The sequence below is a fragment of the Panonychus citri genome, unplaced genomic scaffold, assembly GCF_014898815.1.
Source record: "Panonychus citri isolate SS breed McGregor unplaced genomic scaffold, ASM1489881v1 Contig00134, whole genome shotgun sequence".
Classification (NCBI taxonomy): domain Eukaryota; kingdom Metazoa; phylum Arthropoda; class Arachnida; order Trombidiformes; family Tetranychidae; genus Panonychus; species Panonychus citri.
In genome coordinates, this window is record NW_026515539.1 from 1,353,169 (window position 1) to 1,367,581 (window position 14,413).

At 31.2% G+C, this 14,413-nt stretch overlaps 6 protein-coding genes across 6 annotated transcripts; 2 read left to right on the forward strand and 4 right to left on the reverse strand.

Annotated features, from left to right (window-relative positions):
* Positions 1–1,208: 1,208 nt before the first annotated feature.
* LOC128391478 (oplophorus-luciferin 2-monooxygenase non-catalytic subunit-like) lies at positions 1,209–3,433 on the reverse strand. The gene is made up of 2 exons (XM_053351375.1): positions 2,643–3,433; positions 1,209–2,563 (listed from the first exon to the last, which is right to left on the reverse strand). The coding sequence occupies exons 1-2, from the start codon at positions 2,686–2,688 to the stop codon at positions 1,383–1,385; spliced, it is 1,227 nt and encodes a 408-aa protein (XP_053207350.1). The 5' UTR covers positions 2,689–3,433; the 3' UTR covers positions 1,209–1,382.
* A 370-nt stretch (positions 3,434–3,803) lies between these two features.
* LOC128391488 (uncharacterized) lies at positions 3,804–5,101 on the reverse strand. Its single transcript, XM_053351386.1, has 2 exons — positions 4,941–5,101; positions 3,804–4,793 (listed from the first exon to the last, which is right to left on the reverse strand). The coding sequence occupies exons 1-2, from the start codon at positions 4,950–4,952 to the stop codon at positions 4,152–4,154; spliced, it is 654 nt and encodes a 217-aa protein (XP_053207361.1). The 5' UTR covers positions 4,953–5,101; the 3' UTR covers positions 3,804–4,151.
* Positions 5,102–7,034: 1,933 nt separating this feature from the next.
* LOC128391326 (cytochrome c oxidase subunit 6B1-like) lies at positions 7,035–7,945 on the forward strand. The gene is given in 4 exon segments (XM_053351186.1): positions 7,035–7,195; positions 7,198–7,279; positions 7,372–7,483; positions 7,730–7,945. Coding segments are annotated over 4 exon segments (285 nt in total). The 5' UTR covers positions 7,035–7,158; the 3' UTR covers positions 7,784–7,945.
* Positions 7,927–8,926, reverse strand: LOC128391325 (mitochondrial import inner membrane translocase subunit TIM14-like). Its single transcript, XM_053351185.1, has 4 exons — positions 8,645–8,926; positions 8,457–8,579; positions 8,229–8,385; positions 7,927–8,085 (listed from the first exon to the last, which is right to left on the reverse strand). The coding sequence occupies exons 1-4, from the start codon at positions 8,648–8,650 to the stop codon at positions 8,018–8,020; spliced, it is 354 nt and encodes a 117-aa protein (XP_053207160.1). The 5' UTR covers positions 8,651–8,926; the 3' UTR covers positions 7,927–8,017.
* A 127-nt stretch (positions 8,927–9,053) lies between these two features.
* Positions 9,054–10,540, reverse strand: LOC128391323 (exosome complex exonuclease RRP42-like). The gene is made up of 3 exons (XM_053351183.1): positions 9,894–10,540; positions 9,548–9,818; positions 9,054–9,441 (listed from the first exon to the last, which is right to left on the reverse strand). The coding sequence occupies exons 1-3, from the start codon at positions 10,382–10,384 to the stop codon at positions 9,379–9,381; spliced, it is 825 nt and encodes a 274-aa protein (XP_053207158.1). The 5' UTR covers positions 10,385–10,540; the 3' UTR covers positions 9,054–9,378.
* Positions 10,541–11,035: 495 nt separating this feature from the next.
* Positions 11,036–13,638, forward strand: LOC128391324 (uncharacterized). Its single transcript, XM_053351184.1, has 3 exons — positions 11,036–11,201; positions 11,819–12,457; positions 12,588–13,638. Exons 2-3 carry the CDS (start codon positions 12,446–12,448, stop codon positions 13,188–13,190), a joined length of 615 nt encoding a protein of 204 aa, XP_053207159.1. The 5' UTR covers positions 11,036–11,201; positions 11,819–12,445; the 3' UTR covers positions 13,191–13,638.
* Positions 13,639–14,413: the final 775 nt, after the last annotated feature.

Here is a 14,413-nt window from a genome sequence, read left to right on the forward strand (position 1 = left end):
ACACACACGTGACACTCGTGAGTCTCGATGATCTTGTATAAAACCAGATCACCTACTAATAGAATGTTCACTTCTTTAGAATCAACATAACATTCAAGTTAAAACATTCTAATAGATTTCATCTTGTCATCATCTTTTAATCAAGTTAATCCATTCCAATAATCTGTGTAATTCATTACAATCATTTAATCAACAATTGGATAATAAAGTTCATTTATATTAGTTAAAGTTCTTCTAATAACGTTTCTACATTATTTAATTCGTTCATCACTCATTACGTAACTTTTTCACGTTACATCTAGTTACATCTTCTTCTTAGTTATCATCATCATCATCTTTCCATCTTTTCAATTCCATTAGATGTAAAACATTTCGAGACTTTTTTTCTCATCATTTCTCATCTTCTTCTCATCATTTATGATCATCTCTCGCTCTCTCTTTTTTTTCAGGTCACTTGATGTTCATCTTGTTTTTCAATTGTCACTTGATTGTTAATCTAAATTGTAAATTGTTGATAAATCATATTCTTTAACCTCTAATTATCTATATATTCACTTTACTATTCAATCAAAAGGCTTTTTTGCATTAAAAGCAATTCCAGTAATTGATTGATTTGATTATCTCTTTTTTTTTATCAAAATTCATCTAATCAATTTGGTTAATTGTCTTTAACTTAATAGATGTATCAATTACTAATTGGTTTGGTTTAATTGGATTAATTTTTACGTTTTCATTTTATTTTTGTTAATTGGCGATTAATCAATTGAATTGATGTTGGTTAATTTTTATATAAACAACAATTAATTTTGATTTAATAGACAAGGAAAAGTTTGGTCAACAATTTAATTGTAAACAAGGAAATTAGTTAAATTGGGAAGTTTACCTAATTGTGTATGAGAATTGTAACAATTTAGGTTAATCATCAATAATTAAAGATACAATTTTATTTATATCTTCAATTTTTTTTTTGGTTTTTATTCAAGTTTTTCAATTTCACCAACTAAATTGTTGATCAGATTTAATTGTTGTAATTTATGATGGCTAAATTGTTTCTCTCACCAACAATTATTACTCTAATGATTAAAGCAATTAAAAGATAATCATTGAAACCTTAAACTTGTAATTGTTGCTTCTCAAAGGCTTAAGGGTAAAACCAATACAATCAAAGTGATTTAATGTAAATCAATTGATTGATTGTTAATCGTGTGTCATGATTAATTAGATTTATTCAAATGAACTTGATAATCACAATTAAAATGATAAAACATTAGGATTAGCTGATGGTGATGATGAGGAAGAATAAGAAGAAAAGAAAAACAAAATCAAGAATAATTTGATTGATTAGTTGATGATGATAACGATGATTAAAAGTATGATGATGTTTAATTTAAGGTGAAAATTGGATGAATAATTAATAAGATGATCAAGATTGATAACAATTTAGTTGATTGTTTGATTAAATGGGATGAAGATAATGCAAGTTGTTCAAGTCGATAAGTTTCATTACATTCATTGAGTAAATCTTCAACGGTAAAGTACCAAAGTTCAGTAGCCTCGGGGCAAACTAGCCCTTCAACTCGATCCATATAATTGTGGTCATCTCGTTTTAACCATTGCATCCGACAATCGCACTTAATTGGATTCTTATTAACTGATATTGTGCTTCGGACATTTGATAAAATTGGTGTGAACACATCTTCATCGAGATATTCAATTAAATTGTATTCGAGGTTTAAATGGACTGGCCTACGAAGTCGGGTGAACGCATCTTTGTCAATATTTTGCATTTGAAGTAAATTACCTCGCAGGTCAAGGGTCAACAGTTCATCGGATGATTTTTCAAAGGCAAAAGTATGATTGGTCAATCGAGAGATTAAATTATCTCGTATTGAAAGACTGGTTAGATTGGGTAACCGGTAGAAAGCATAATCACCAAGATCTTCAATTTCATCTCGAGCCAATTGAACGGAGGTCAATCGGGGCAATTCAACTCGACCAAATGCTGACCTTTGAATTTTGGGAATTGAAGCATCGGTTACCCAGAAAATGGCCAATTGATTAAAACTATCAACGATTTCAAATATCGATCCGTCATTTTCCTCTTTGGTTATCCAACTGGCCTCCGATAGTCCGGAAAATTTGAAACTTTTCAACGTTTCCTTTGACTTTACCAAACTTGTCCTATGGATTCGGGTCAGTGAAATGTTCTGATTGCCATTAAGGTCAATTGCCTCCAATGACATGTCACCCAAAATGTCCTCTGCCATGTGAGTTAATTCAGTTTTATACAATTTAAGTGATTTAACATGTCGCTCAGCAGTGTTGACATAATAATTGGCTAATTGACTGAAAACTTGACGGACACTACAATCGTTAATCTTGACCCCATAACACTCCATCTCACCTGATGAATTATTACATTTACATGGGGCTATTTCCCGTTCAGGTGGACATTTAATCGCATAATCAGAAGTGTAATAACCTTCATCGAATTGACAATTAATATTTGACGGACTAATTAAGGTTAACATTGTCAACGTAATTGGGAAGATGTTGGGTAAACCTACGGGAAAATAAAGATAACTTTTTAACTTTAGATTGTTAATCAATTGATTGTATTTACGTTAATTGTTAATACTTACTAGATTCTCGAGGATTAAATATCATCATCAACATTTTTACCAACATTTTCTACTATTTTGCTAATTGTTGCATCGATTTCTTTAATTTTATCAATTGATTCCGGTTAATTGACGATGATGATGATAATGATGGTACCATGATTAATGATAACGATAATTTAATAACTGTTAAACAATTTGTGGTTACAACTTATTGTTGGTAATTTGTTACATTATATTTGTAACAATTTAATTCACTTTCCATGTTGATTGTTGGTCGCTAATAAATATTGATTATTTGTTAGCAAGAAAAAAAAATACACTCACATAATCAATTGATTAATTGTATTTGATTTAACTCTTTGTTTTCACATAAAATTGCAACTTAATGATTAAAGTTGTAATCAGTTGGTCAGTTAATTAATTTAGACACTAAATTGAAACTAACAGGATTAACTCGTGGATTAAAATGGTTAACTGATTGTTACAATTTTTAAATTTTCTTTTCTTTTCCAATTCTGATTCAAGGTTTTTCTCACCATGTTAACTCTATGGAGGAAAATGAAACTCACTCCACCCAATCATCATCTCTTCATTCAATCAACTTGATACAATAAAATTAGGTGATGATAATGATGATGATGATGAGAATGATAATAGAGACCAAATTTTCATGTACAGTCGTTGGTAAAAAACGATGATCAATGATGATAATAGGAAGGGAAAAGGTCTAATGGGTTATCGTGTTTGTTGGAAGAGAAAATCGATTTCGAACTTGATTTATCTCTTTCTTTTTTTCTTTCTTTATCTTCTTCCTGTTCATCTAATTCATGAATTTAAGGTGATATTTTACCTGAATAACATGATGATCCCTCGGATGAATCTCATGAAATGATAATTATTGGGTGTGGAGCCAAAGATATTAAAAGACTTTGGTTAACCTGAACAAGGAAATTATTTGATTGTCATGATTTTCCAGTTGGAAATGTCTTCATTTCTGCAATATTATTAATACAATTACAAATTGTGATTATTTAATTACGATTTTGTTGTGAAAACATGATTATTATCATGTTCATTTGCTAAACGATTTTGACGTTTTCATCATTTATTGTCCACTAACAGTGACAATTAAGACCAATCAAGTTTATTGGAAATTGATGAAAAAAAAATGAGACAAAATTTTTCAAAATTTATAAAATGAGTTTTATTTTTTTCTAAATTGTATTTATCATTAGATTGAGATTAAATTGTTATAACTTGAACTGTAGTTGATTAAGATCTTGTTTACAATTTAACTCAATTAGATGATCGTGATGGTGAGAGATATGATTACAACTTTTGTCTTCTTTAGTTTTTATCTTCAAATGAAGAGAGGAAACGGAAGAAGATTTATCAGAAACTAATTTGATATTCTCTGTACATTTAATTATGCAAATGATGATGGAGAGCTAATTGTTGTTGAGAGAGTGATAAATGGTCTATACACAGATGGAAGATGTAAAGTTAAATTGTGATTAGTAAATTAACTTAAGCCTTCTTGGCAGCGGCGGCCTTTTTGTAGTCATCACCGTATCCTGATGATCCATAGGAATCATCTCCGTATCCTGATGATCCGTATGAGTCTGAGCCGTATGATGATCCGTATGATGGAGCGTAACTGTCACCAGACCATGAGTCGGCGGCGGAGTATGAACCAGCTCCGTATGATGGGGCTCCGTATGAGGATGAACCGTATGATGATCCGTAAGATGAGTCGTATGAAGGAGCTGAGTATGGGACTGGGATGTATTTCTTGACAACAACTGGAACGTGTTTCTTAACTACGACTGGGACGTGTTTGGTGACGATGACGGGTTTTGGGACTGAGACAGTTTTGTATTGTGTGACTTTTTGGGTCAAGTATACTGGCTTAACGACAGGTCGTTCAATGATGACTTTTCTGACCTTGGGGGCAGCGACGGCGTAACCGGCACCGTATGAGTCTCCGGAGTATGAGTCGTCACCGTATCCACCAGCTCCATATGAAGCACCTGACGAGTATGAGTCACCACCGTATGAACCTGATGGGTATGAAGCGGCTCCATAGCTTGGGGCTGATCCGTAGCTTGATGATCCGTAGTTGGATGAGGCCAAAGTTTGACCGGCAAGAAGGGTAAGAGCGAGAACGATCTAATAATAATAATAAAAAGAAAACAGAAAATTCAATTATTATTTTTTCATAATCATCATCTTCAAATGTATTAGTTATAATCCACAATCAATTGGTTGATCATCGTCATCATCATGATCGTCAGATTAATTTCACTTTCAACTTACCATTGAGTTCATGATGAGTTTTGATTTTGTTGTTTTGTTAAAATTTGAAGTTGTTATTTGAATGATTGGAGATGAGAACTGATGATTTAATCCATCAAAACGATTCCTTTATATACCATTTCGTTTTCCTCTCGAACGCATGTACTTCCCCCACGAGAAAACGTATATTCGTTACATCAACATGCACCAATAGGCGGAGGCTCTCACTTGGTCACTTTAAAAGTAGGATGGACATTCAGGTAATATCATATATCGAGCAATCAAATTAAAAGGGAAAGTTAAACACGTTGATTATTGAACGTGATCTATATGTTTGGTCACTCCTTATGATGATGATGATGATTAAGATGATCTGGTTCACGTCGCTGACCAATGTTGACGATAATGTTTTTGCGATACAACTCAAAGTGACCAATGTCCGGCGGCGATTGTTCAAGTAGGTGGCTTAATATGATTAAGTTTGTAATTGTTACTTGATGATTTTGTTAATCTGAAAATGAGACAGTTTAAAGATTAATTTACATGAATCTAATTAGATTAAATTTGATTAGTGATTGTCTCTTTTTTCTGGTACATGAAATTAGCAGCGAAATTATAATTTCAATATTAATTCATAATTCGAATTATTTGTTTGAATGGAAAGTCTGAAAAGGAAAATTAATCGTATGTAAATCTATTGCAATTAGAATCCTTCTTTTTTTTCAACAATTAACACTCTCATAGAAAATTAATTAGTAGTAATTAAGTAATTCATTGTTTCAGATTTCGAGAAAAAAAAAGTTTTTTTCTTTTGCTTTCAGGCTTAATTATGTTTCTCATCATTTAGATTATTTGACTTACAAGGTAAAAAGATCAATCTTGATTAGCGATTATCATTACGGAAGAAAATTAGTTTTAATTGTGTCAAAGGTTTTCGATTGGAATCGAATGTGAATTAATTATTGTCAAAATTCATTGTAATTCGTATCTATACTTATGAGAATTAAACTAATTCCGAGTTAATTGTTGTAATTGTAAAGTTCAAGTTCGCAAGAAAAGTTTTAAAATAATAGTTTTCATCATGATTATCGCTGAATTTTATCAATTGTCACCTCAGAATAATTAAATTTAATTGTTTACTTTTATATGGATTTTGTGACTTTAAATGGTTGATTAGATTTACTATCAATTTATTAATCAAAAACAATAATTAATCATCACATCGTACATGTTACTAATCTGTTTAGTGCAATACTTAATCAAGAAATTGGATCAACTGGTTTTAAATGATTAACTAATTATTACTTTTTGATATTTGATATGAAACATCAGAAGCAACAAATTTTATTAATAATTTCAGGTCAGATTGAAAGGTGAATCCAATGAATGAGAGTAAACAATTTAGAGGTCAAACTTGTCAAAGGTTAAAAAGTTTAAATTGATCATCGAGCAATAATTTATCTTGATTGTAATCATTTGAACAGCAACAATTAACAATCAACAATGAGTAGAAACATGAACACGAAACTTTGGAAAGTTTAATTTTGTTACAATTAAAGAGACAATTAAGTCATTTCCTTTTCTTGGAAGAAAATTTTTCGCAAGTTCAATTTAATATCTTCATCATTATGGTTATTTAATTTACGAAAACAATTCAATTGTCAAATTCTGTTCTCGAGACAATTAACGAACATTTTTGCTCCATTAGAACATCACTTAAATCAAATATTCTATTCACTTAATCATTGCACAATTTATTGTAACCATTAAGTTGGAATTTAAATTGTTAGTTTCTAATTAGAAAACTTTTTCACAAACTGAGGATTGAACTTGCAGAAATCCAATGATCAGTCAATCTAAACTAATATAATTCTTAAGTGATTGTAGGCATAATTTAAATGGATAGAAATTTAAGAAAATATAAAATATAAAATTCAAAACAATTTAGATCGTAACTTTTTTAGTCCAAAAGACGAAATCGAAAGTCGACGAAAGCAAGTTAATGTTTTTTTCTAAGAGATGGAGCCACAAAACTCTCTTACTTTTTTCTCTTACTCTTTGGTTACACAAATTTTTCTCTTTGAATAACTAGTCTATTTTCAGAGATTTTTCGTGAATTTAGCTCAATTGCTGTGCCTAAACAAGTCACCTTCAAGTAGAGGTTTTTGTTTACTATTTTGTCATTTATTCATTTAATTGTTTGGTCATTTTTTTCGTTTTTGGACAAAATTAGTTAACCATGGCGACTTACGAGGAGAAGATTGAATACGTGAAAAGCGTATGGATCTTACTAAGCCCAATGGAAGAATAGGTCGACCTGCTCCCCCTGATCCAAGGTTTCCAAATGTAAATCAATCACTGTAAGTAATTATTTTCTAACTATATTTCTACTTCTCTTTCATTAATTGAATTGATATCTAATTAATAATTTTCTCATTTTCTTCTCACTTAGCAATTGCTATCAAAACTATGTAGATTACCACCGGTGTTTGAAAAAGAAACCTGGATGGGAAGCTTGCGAATGGTACAAAGACAATTATGAAACACTTTGTCCAATTCAATGGGTACGTTTTCGGATTAATCGGTTGGATGTTCTTAATTAGGGCAAAATTATGATCCTAATGTTCATCGTTTCTTAAATCTGAATGCTAGGATGCTGAATGACTCGACAATCTAAACCTCGATGGTTAAATTGTTGAAATCTGTTGATATTCTCTGGCCTTTTCTCTTCCGTTATTTTGTTGTATCTGTTTGATTCTAATTATCTTCTCTTTTGTTTTTATTTGTTCTCTTACCTTTTTCTTATTTAGCACAAGAAATGGGACTGGCAAAGAAAACGTGGAATCTTCCCCGGAGATATTTAAATTATTATCCGTTTCAAGTTGGGTTAATATTTACATTCTCTTCAAATTTACCATAGAATTGATTTTAATCAAAAATTTGATTTCATGATAGCAAGTTGTGGCAGAAATAAGTTTCTCTCAATAAATTTTGAGTTAATCGAAAATTAATTAACTACAAACTTATTTTATTCGTCTTCAAGTATACTTTTTTTTTTGGAAGGTCTGTACACAATATAAATTGTTAAAAGTACAATTCTATTTCTTATCAGAGTCTAATAAATCTTTGGCTTCATTAATTTTAGCAGCTAAATAAGGTGATCCACCTGAGAAATAAAAGAAAATGATAAATATTATTTGGATGGCTAATGATTAATAATAGGAAATGGATCCTTTTAACGAGAAACGTGAAAAAGTAAAAATTGATCGATCAAATAATCGATGAGGAAAAAGGGATTAAATGAATTACCTCGATCTGGATGATTAAGTAACATTATCCTTCTATGAGCTTCTCTTAATTTTAATTTATTAACTGCTGGACTAACTCCTAATATAAGACCAGCTTCACGTCTTGTCATTTTGGCCTCGAATCCTCCCTTGTAGTATTTAGAATTGGCAAAAGATTTCTAATGCAATTAAAGAAAATTAGTTGATCAATTGTCCATTAAAAGAGAAAACCATGACCTATAACACTTACAGCATCGGGTAGAACCTTATTTAATTGCTCCAACTGTGGGCCTAATTGTTTTGATACTCTAAGTAAATATCTGCCACCAAAACCGACTGCAGCCATGGCCATTCCAGCTACAATCATTGAGCTCTGAAAGTAGAAGAAACAAATCAGGTAAATTTCCATTATCTAATACAACCAATTAAATCACTTACAGCCATGGTAATCAATAATTTATTAAATTAAATTACTTGAAGAAGAAAAAAAATGATGCAATTAAAATGTTGATTGACAAGAAAATTGAATGAACCACAACAAGAAAATCAAAACAAATCGGATTAAATTTCAGGTAATTAAATAACAGTCAACACAGCGAATTGTTTAATTGTCAATTAGTAAACAATTGATTTTCACGATCAACTATAAATAAAAACAATTTAAAGTTAACAATTGAAACGAAATCAAATTAAATAACCTTGGCTAATTTTGTGACAAAATTTTGTTTCTCAACACATGTTGTTCGAGTTCTTCACTCTCACACTAGATGTCGCTTTTTTCACAATTAAGTTAATTGGATTAACTTTAGATTTAGATTTGTAATCATCGAAAATTTTTGCCAAATAATTAAATTAAAAGGAGTGTTTTATTCCGCCGAAAAAATTGAAATAATATTAGTGTAAATTTCATTGAAATGGAAAATCTTTTTAACCATAAAGAAAATTGAGTGAGAACGAGAGAGAATCATGAAAACAATTAACTAAATGTCTTGTTTCATATTAGGTTACTAATTAAAGTTGATTGTTCTTTCTGAAAGAAATGAAATAAAGGTGAAAAAATAACATTGATTGGTTTTCTTTTCTTTTTTTTTTAGTTTGTATAAAATTACTCAGTAATCATTGAGAAAATAGAGTTGATTTTAATTGTTGATGATTTTAGATGAGTTGAGCTATCAATTGGTTGAGACTTTAGATTTTATGAAATTGTGAAGCTCTAAGGAGACTTGAGATATTTTCTGTAGCAAAAAGAAAACAAGAAAAACAGTAAAAAAGAAATTAGAATAAGTTAATTAGCGAATTGAATTGTGATAGTAAAATTTTCGATCAATTTCAATAACTCACTGGTATCAGTTCTTTAATTGGTTCACTATGAAGACTTCCGAATCCTAATTTTTTCGAATGTAATAAAGTACCACAATCGTTTATTGAGAATAATAAACTAGATATACTTGATGCTTCTTCTTCTTGAGTTGGATCAATGATGTAATTGTTTCCAATTCGGGTTACGGTGACAAAAAGTGGAACTTGAGACACATCTAAACTGATTACATCGAAAGGATCATCAGGAATCTCTATTTCCATTGTATCTGGATTAACGTAGACCTTGGGTAATCTGCCGGGAGAAAGTGAGAGGATAGAAAAATGAATAATAAAAAAGAAAAAGAATAATTGAAGAAAAAAAACTGACCTTGTCTCATGAAGAGCAGCTTTGACCGCTAGCGAGCATAAATCATAAAGAGAAGCTTTTGATCCAACTTCAAGGATAAGAATATCAATCGAAAGGCACCAAACTGATTTTCCTTCGACAACCATTAGACAATCGTAGATTGAACAATCTTTGAAAGAATCTTCGAAAAAAGAAACAATCTCACCGACCATCGCTGATCCACCTCGACCTTCAAACAATGGGTCAGCATTTGCCGAAACGTCGGCATAAAATTCAACTTTACCTTTACCTGGACGACCAGGATCTGGAGGAACAAGAGACATTTTAATACCAACCAAAACTGAACAATTAACAGAACGAATTTGAGCTGAACCAACACAACTTGCCAACAAATTAGTCTCTAAATCAATTTCTCTCCGATCCCAACAAGATCTTCCATCAATCCTAAAATTATCATTAACTCCATGGATAAGGTAACACTTTTCACCTTCACTCAACAATATCTCAGTCATGGTGAATACAAAACTCTACCCAAAGAACAACCAAGTCAACTTTAAATCGAAAAATGAACAAATCAACACCAGGAAAAAAAAATAGAAAACAATTAGTAAATTCTATTAGAAATTAAATAATTTCTAAGAATCAAAACAACAAGAGACTAACATGTGTTTCCATTTGTGGTCACGTGATTTCCATTGGCGGGATTGGAGAAGAAAAAATTTCTCTTCATTTGTTTTCTTTTTTTTGTTTTTTTCCAAAACAATTTAATTTATTAATTGTTCCTTCCTGCTAATTAATCAATTAGTAGATTTTCTTGTTACAGTGTTGAAATTAAGAAAAAGAAAATAATTTCTTTTTGCTTAATTACCTTTTTGTTTGTGTTTACTGTTGTAGCTTCTTAACTGGTTCATCATCTTGTTGTTGTTGTTGTTTTAATTTTCTATAACTTTGTTTCTCCAACAATTAAGATGGACTTTGATTTGATTTGTGATAATCAATCTAATCTTGTTGATTCACCTTTGACAAGTTGACCTCTAAAATTACCTTTCATTTCCTACAAATCAATCCAGTAACTGACCTCAGACAATTTGTATCCTCTCATTTAGTGTAACCTGTTGTGTACATTATTTGATTAATCATAATGGTTTTCTTTTCGTTCAAATTAACTTAATCATTTGATCCATTTTTGATTAAGATCAAATTAATCTGGTTAAATTGTAACATTCAATTGATTCCTGTTATTGTCATTTCGCTCAATATTGTTGATTATAAACTTGCATCATCCATTAGATTGATAAGAAGAGGAAAAAAAGAGAAAATGATTAACAGGTAAGATTTTTATTAATTAATTTAATAATTCGAATTCTGAATTGATTTAATTAACGTGCAAATTGATAACAATTAATTATTTCATTTCAATTGTTTTAAGGTGACAAATTAATTGGATGATACAGAGATAAAATTGAAACTTAAACTTGATACATTTGATTGATATTCATAAGGATTGTTTGATTGTATCATTTTTAATTCCTCATTTTCCCAGTGATAGTTAACTGATTTATGCAAATCAGTTAATGTAACAATTAAATCTAAATCAAAGATTAACACTCTTCTCAAGTTGATGAATCTATTCAAATGAATTGTTTTCTTTGCAAGGTTAATCTTTTTGTAACAATTTTAACACTCAATCATTTCTGATTATTGTCTAATTGTACAAGATTTTTATGATTAAGAGGCCTCACAATTAAATTCACTCATTGATTAACAGTAAAAAATTAATTTTCCTTTTGGGACTTTCCGTTAATTTCTGTATAAAGGATTGAAGAGCCAAATAATCATTTAATTTATCTTAATTCGTTTTTCTGCTTTAATTTTCCAATTTAATTCAATAATCAAACCAAATACATGTAAATTAATTTGATTTCACCTTAATTTCTCCCATTCAGCTAAGTGCCACCCACTTAAATAACCGCCGGCGGACATGATCAGATTTTCAAAGGATAAATGAAATATTAGCCGGTTACCGGTAAACGTGAACCAGATTATCATCTTGATCATCATAATCTCTCATTTTAATCAACAACACAATCAACTAATGTCGTTTAGCACATTTACCTTTACCTTCTATCTTATTGATTGCTCGAGATAATATATCGTTTTTTATCTTCTAATAATCATCATCTTCTCACCATCGGTCAAATCCCGTTAGAATGAATTAAACTGATGAACTGAGTTCGCTCTTGAACTGTATTAATTATGATCAATCTTCATTTGGTAATCATAAAAATTGAATTAAGGTGAAATCGAAAGTGAAAGGAAAAAAGATGAAGAAACTGTTGCAAAAGCTGAAAGATGATCGAAGATGATAGAAGAGGAGGTCGAAAAGGACGAAGCAAATGGAACCGCCTTTTGGTTATGCAACTAGTTTAATGAGGAGTAAATGAAATCGAGAGTGAGAAAAACGAAATGGTATATAAAGGAATCGTTTTGTTGGATTAAATCATCAGTTCTCATCTCCAATCATTCAAATAACAGCTTCAAATTTTAACAAAACAACAAAACCAAAACTCATCATGAACTCAATGGTAAGTTGAAAGTGAAATTAATCTGACGATCATGATGATGATGATCAACCAATTGATTGTGGATTACAACTAATACATTTGAAGAAAAATAATAACCGAATTTCTGTTTTCTTTTTATTATTATTATTAGATCGTTCTCGCTCTTACCCTTCTTGCCGGTCAAACTTTGGCCTCATCCAACTACGGATCATCAAGCTACGGATCAGCCCCAAGCTATGGAGCCGCTTCATACGGTGGAGACTCATACTCATCAGGTGCTTCATACGGAGCTGGTGGATACGGTGACGACTCATACTCCGGAGACTCTCACGCCGCTAGTTACGCACCAAAGGTCAAGAAAATCATCATTGAACAACCAGTTGTCAAACCAGTCTACCTTAACCGAAAAGTCGTCTCTGTTCAAACTGTCTCTGTCCCAAAACCATACATCGTCACCAAACACGTTCCAGTCGTAGTTAAGAAACACGTTCCAGTTGTTGTCAAGAAATACGTCGCTGTTCCTTATGAAGTCCCAAGCTACTCAGCTCCTTCATACGGCTCATCATACGGCTCATCTTACGGTTCATCCTCATACGGAGCCCCATCATACGGAGCTGGTTCATACTCCGCCGCCGACTCATGGTCTGGTGACAGTTACGCTCCATCATACGGATCAGACTCATATGGCTCATCTTCATATGGATCAGACTCATACGGATCATCAGGATACGGTGATGATTACCGAAAGGCTTAAATTAAACGATCATCCTAATCACAATATCCCCTCTCCATCTGTGTATACCCATTATCCTCCTTCGTCCCTCAATCTCAAACCATTAGTGCTTATAATTAACTCATCATCTTAATTGTTGCATTCAACACTCACCACATCACACATCTTATGTACAGAGCATTTTCAACAATCAACATAATAGTTTTCCTTTCACTTCTTTCCAATTGTAAAGTAGTAGAAACAAAAAACTTTCAACTTGTATCATTTATCATCTGAATAATGTAACTGATCAAATTGCTCAATTCGAAATGTAAAACACAATCAACCTAATCATTTGGAACTGATTAGGTTTTTACAAATTGAAATTAGTTCCAAAGCTATTCAGCCAAAGGTCACAATCAAATGATTTGACCAAATCTAGAAATTAAATAAAAAACAGATTAATCAATTACTATCAAAAAACACGAAACGATTCACAATTTATTTTCAAACTAAATAAACTGAACATCAACTTATCAACAAATCGTTAACCATCAGAACGACATCAAGTATTCTCATCTCTATCAAACCCTAACAGAAAATCCTAAACATGGACCTAAAACAAAGAGTAATAACTTATATTACTCTTTGACCTAAAACTAATTTCATCTCTTCAGTGTTGAAGAAAACACAACTTTTCCTTATTCTTTCACTTACCCTGCAGATTCATCGTTAAAATTAAATTTCGAACCTAAAAAATGGTCATCTAGCTAAGAATACTATACATTCAAAGTTGTACTAAAAGCACCGAAATGTTTTCTGTTTTTTTGAATGAAATGTTATTTCAATGAAAATTGTTTGACTATTTAAGCAAAAATGTCTAATTTGCAAGTTCGGAGTTTAATCGATTCTTACAGCTCGAATTGAATTATGTCGATTGCATTTACTACGATCTCTAGGTGTTGTAGTTTCTTAGATATTGACCCTCGAAGATCAAATGTCACTCCGATGAAATAAAATTTTGTGATCGAAATGTGAAACGCATCGTTGCTCAGAAAAATCGACCTGGAGTGTCAACTTTGATCTCGATTTTCTCGAAAATTCTGATCAGAAATAAATATATTTTAACTTCGTTTACGTGACTCTACTAATGCACAAAGTCTCAATTCTCAACTATAAGTCAACTAAGCACCCTCTTATCGTTTTGTTCAGAAATGGGCACTCGAAGGGATAGCCGCCAAAATTTAATTTACAGCTTAATTCTA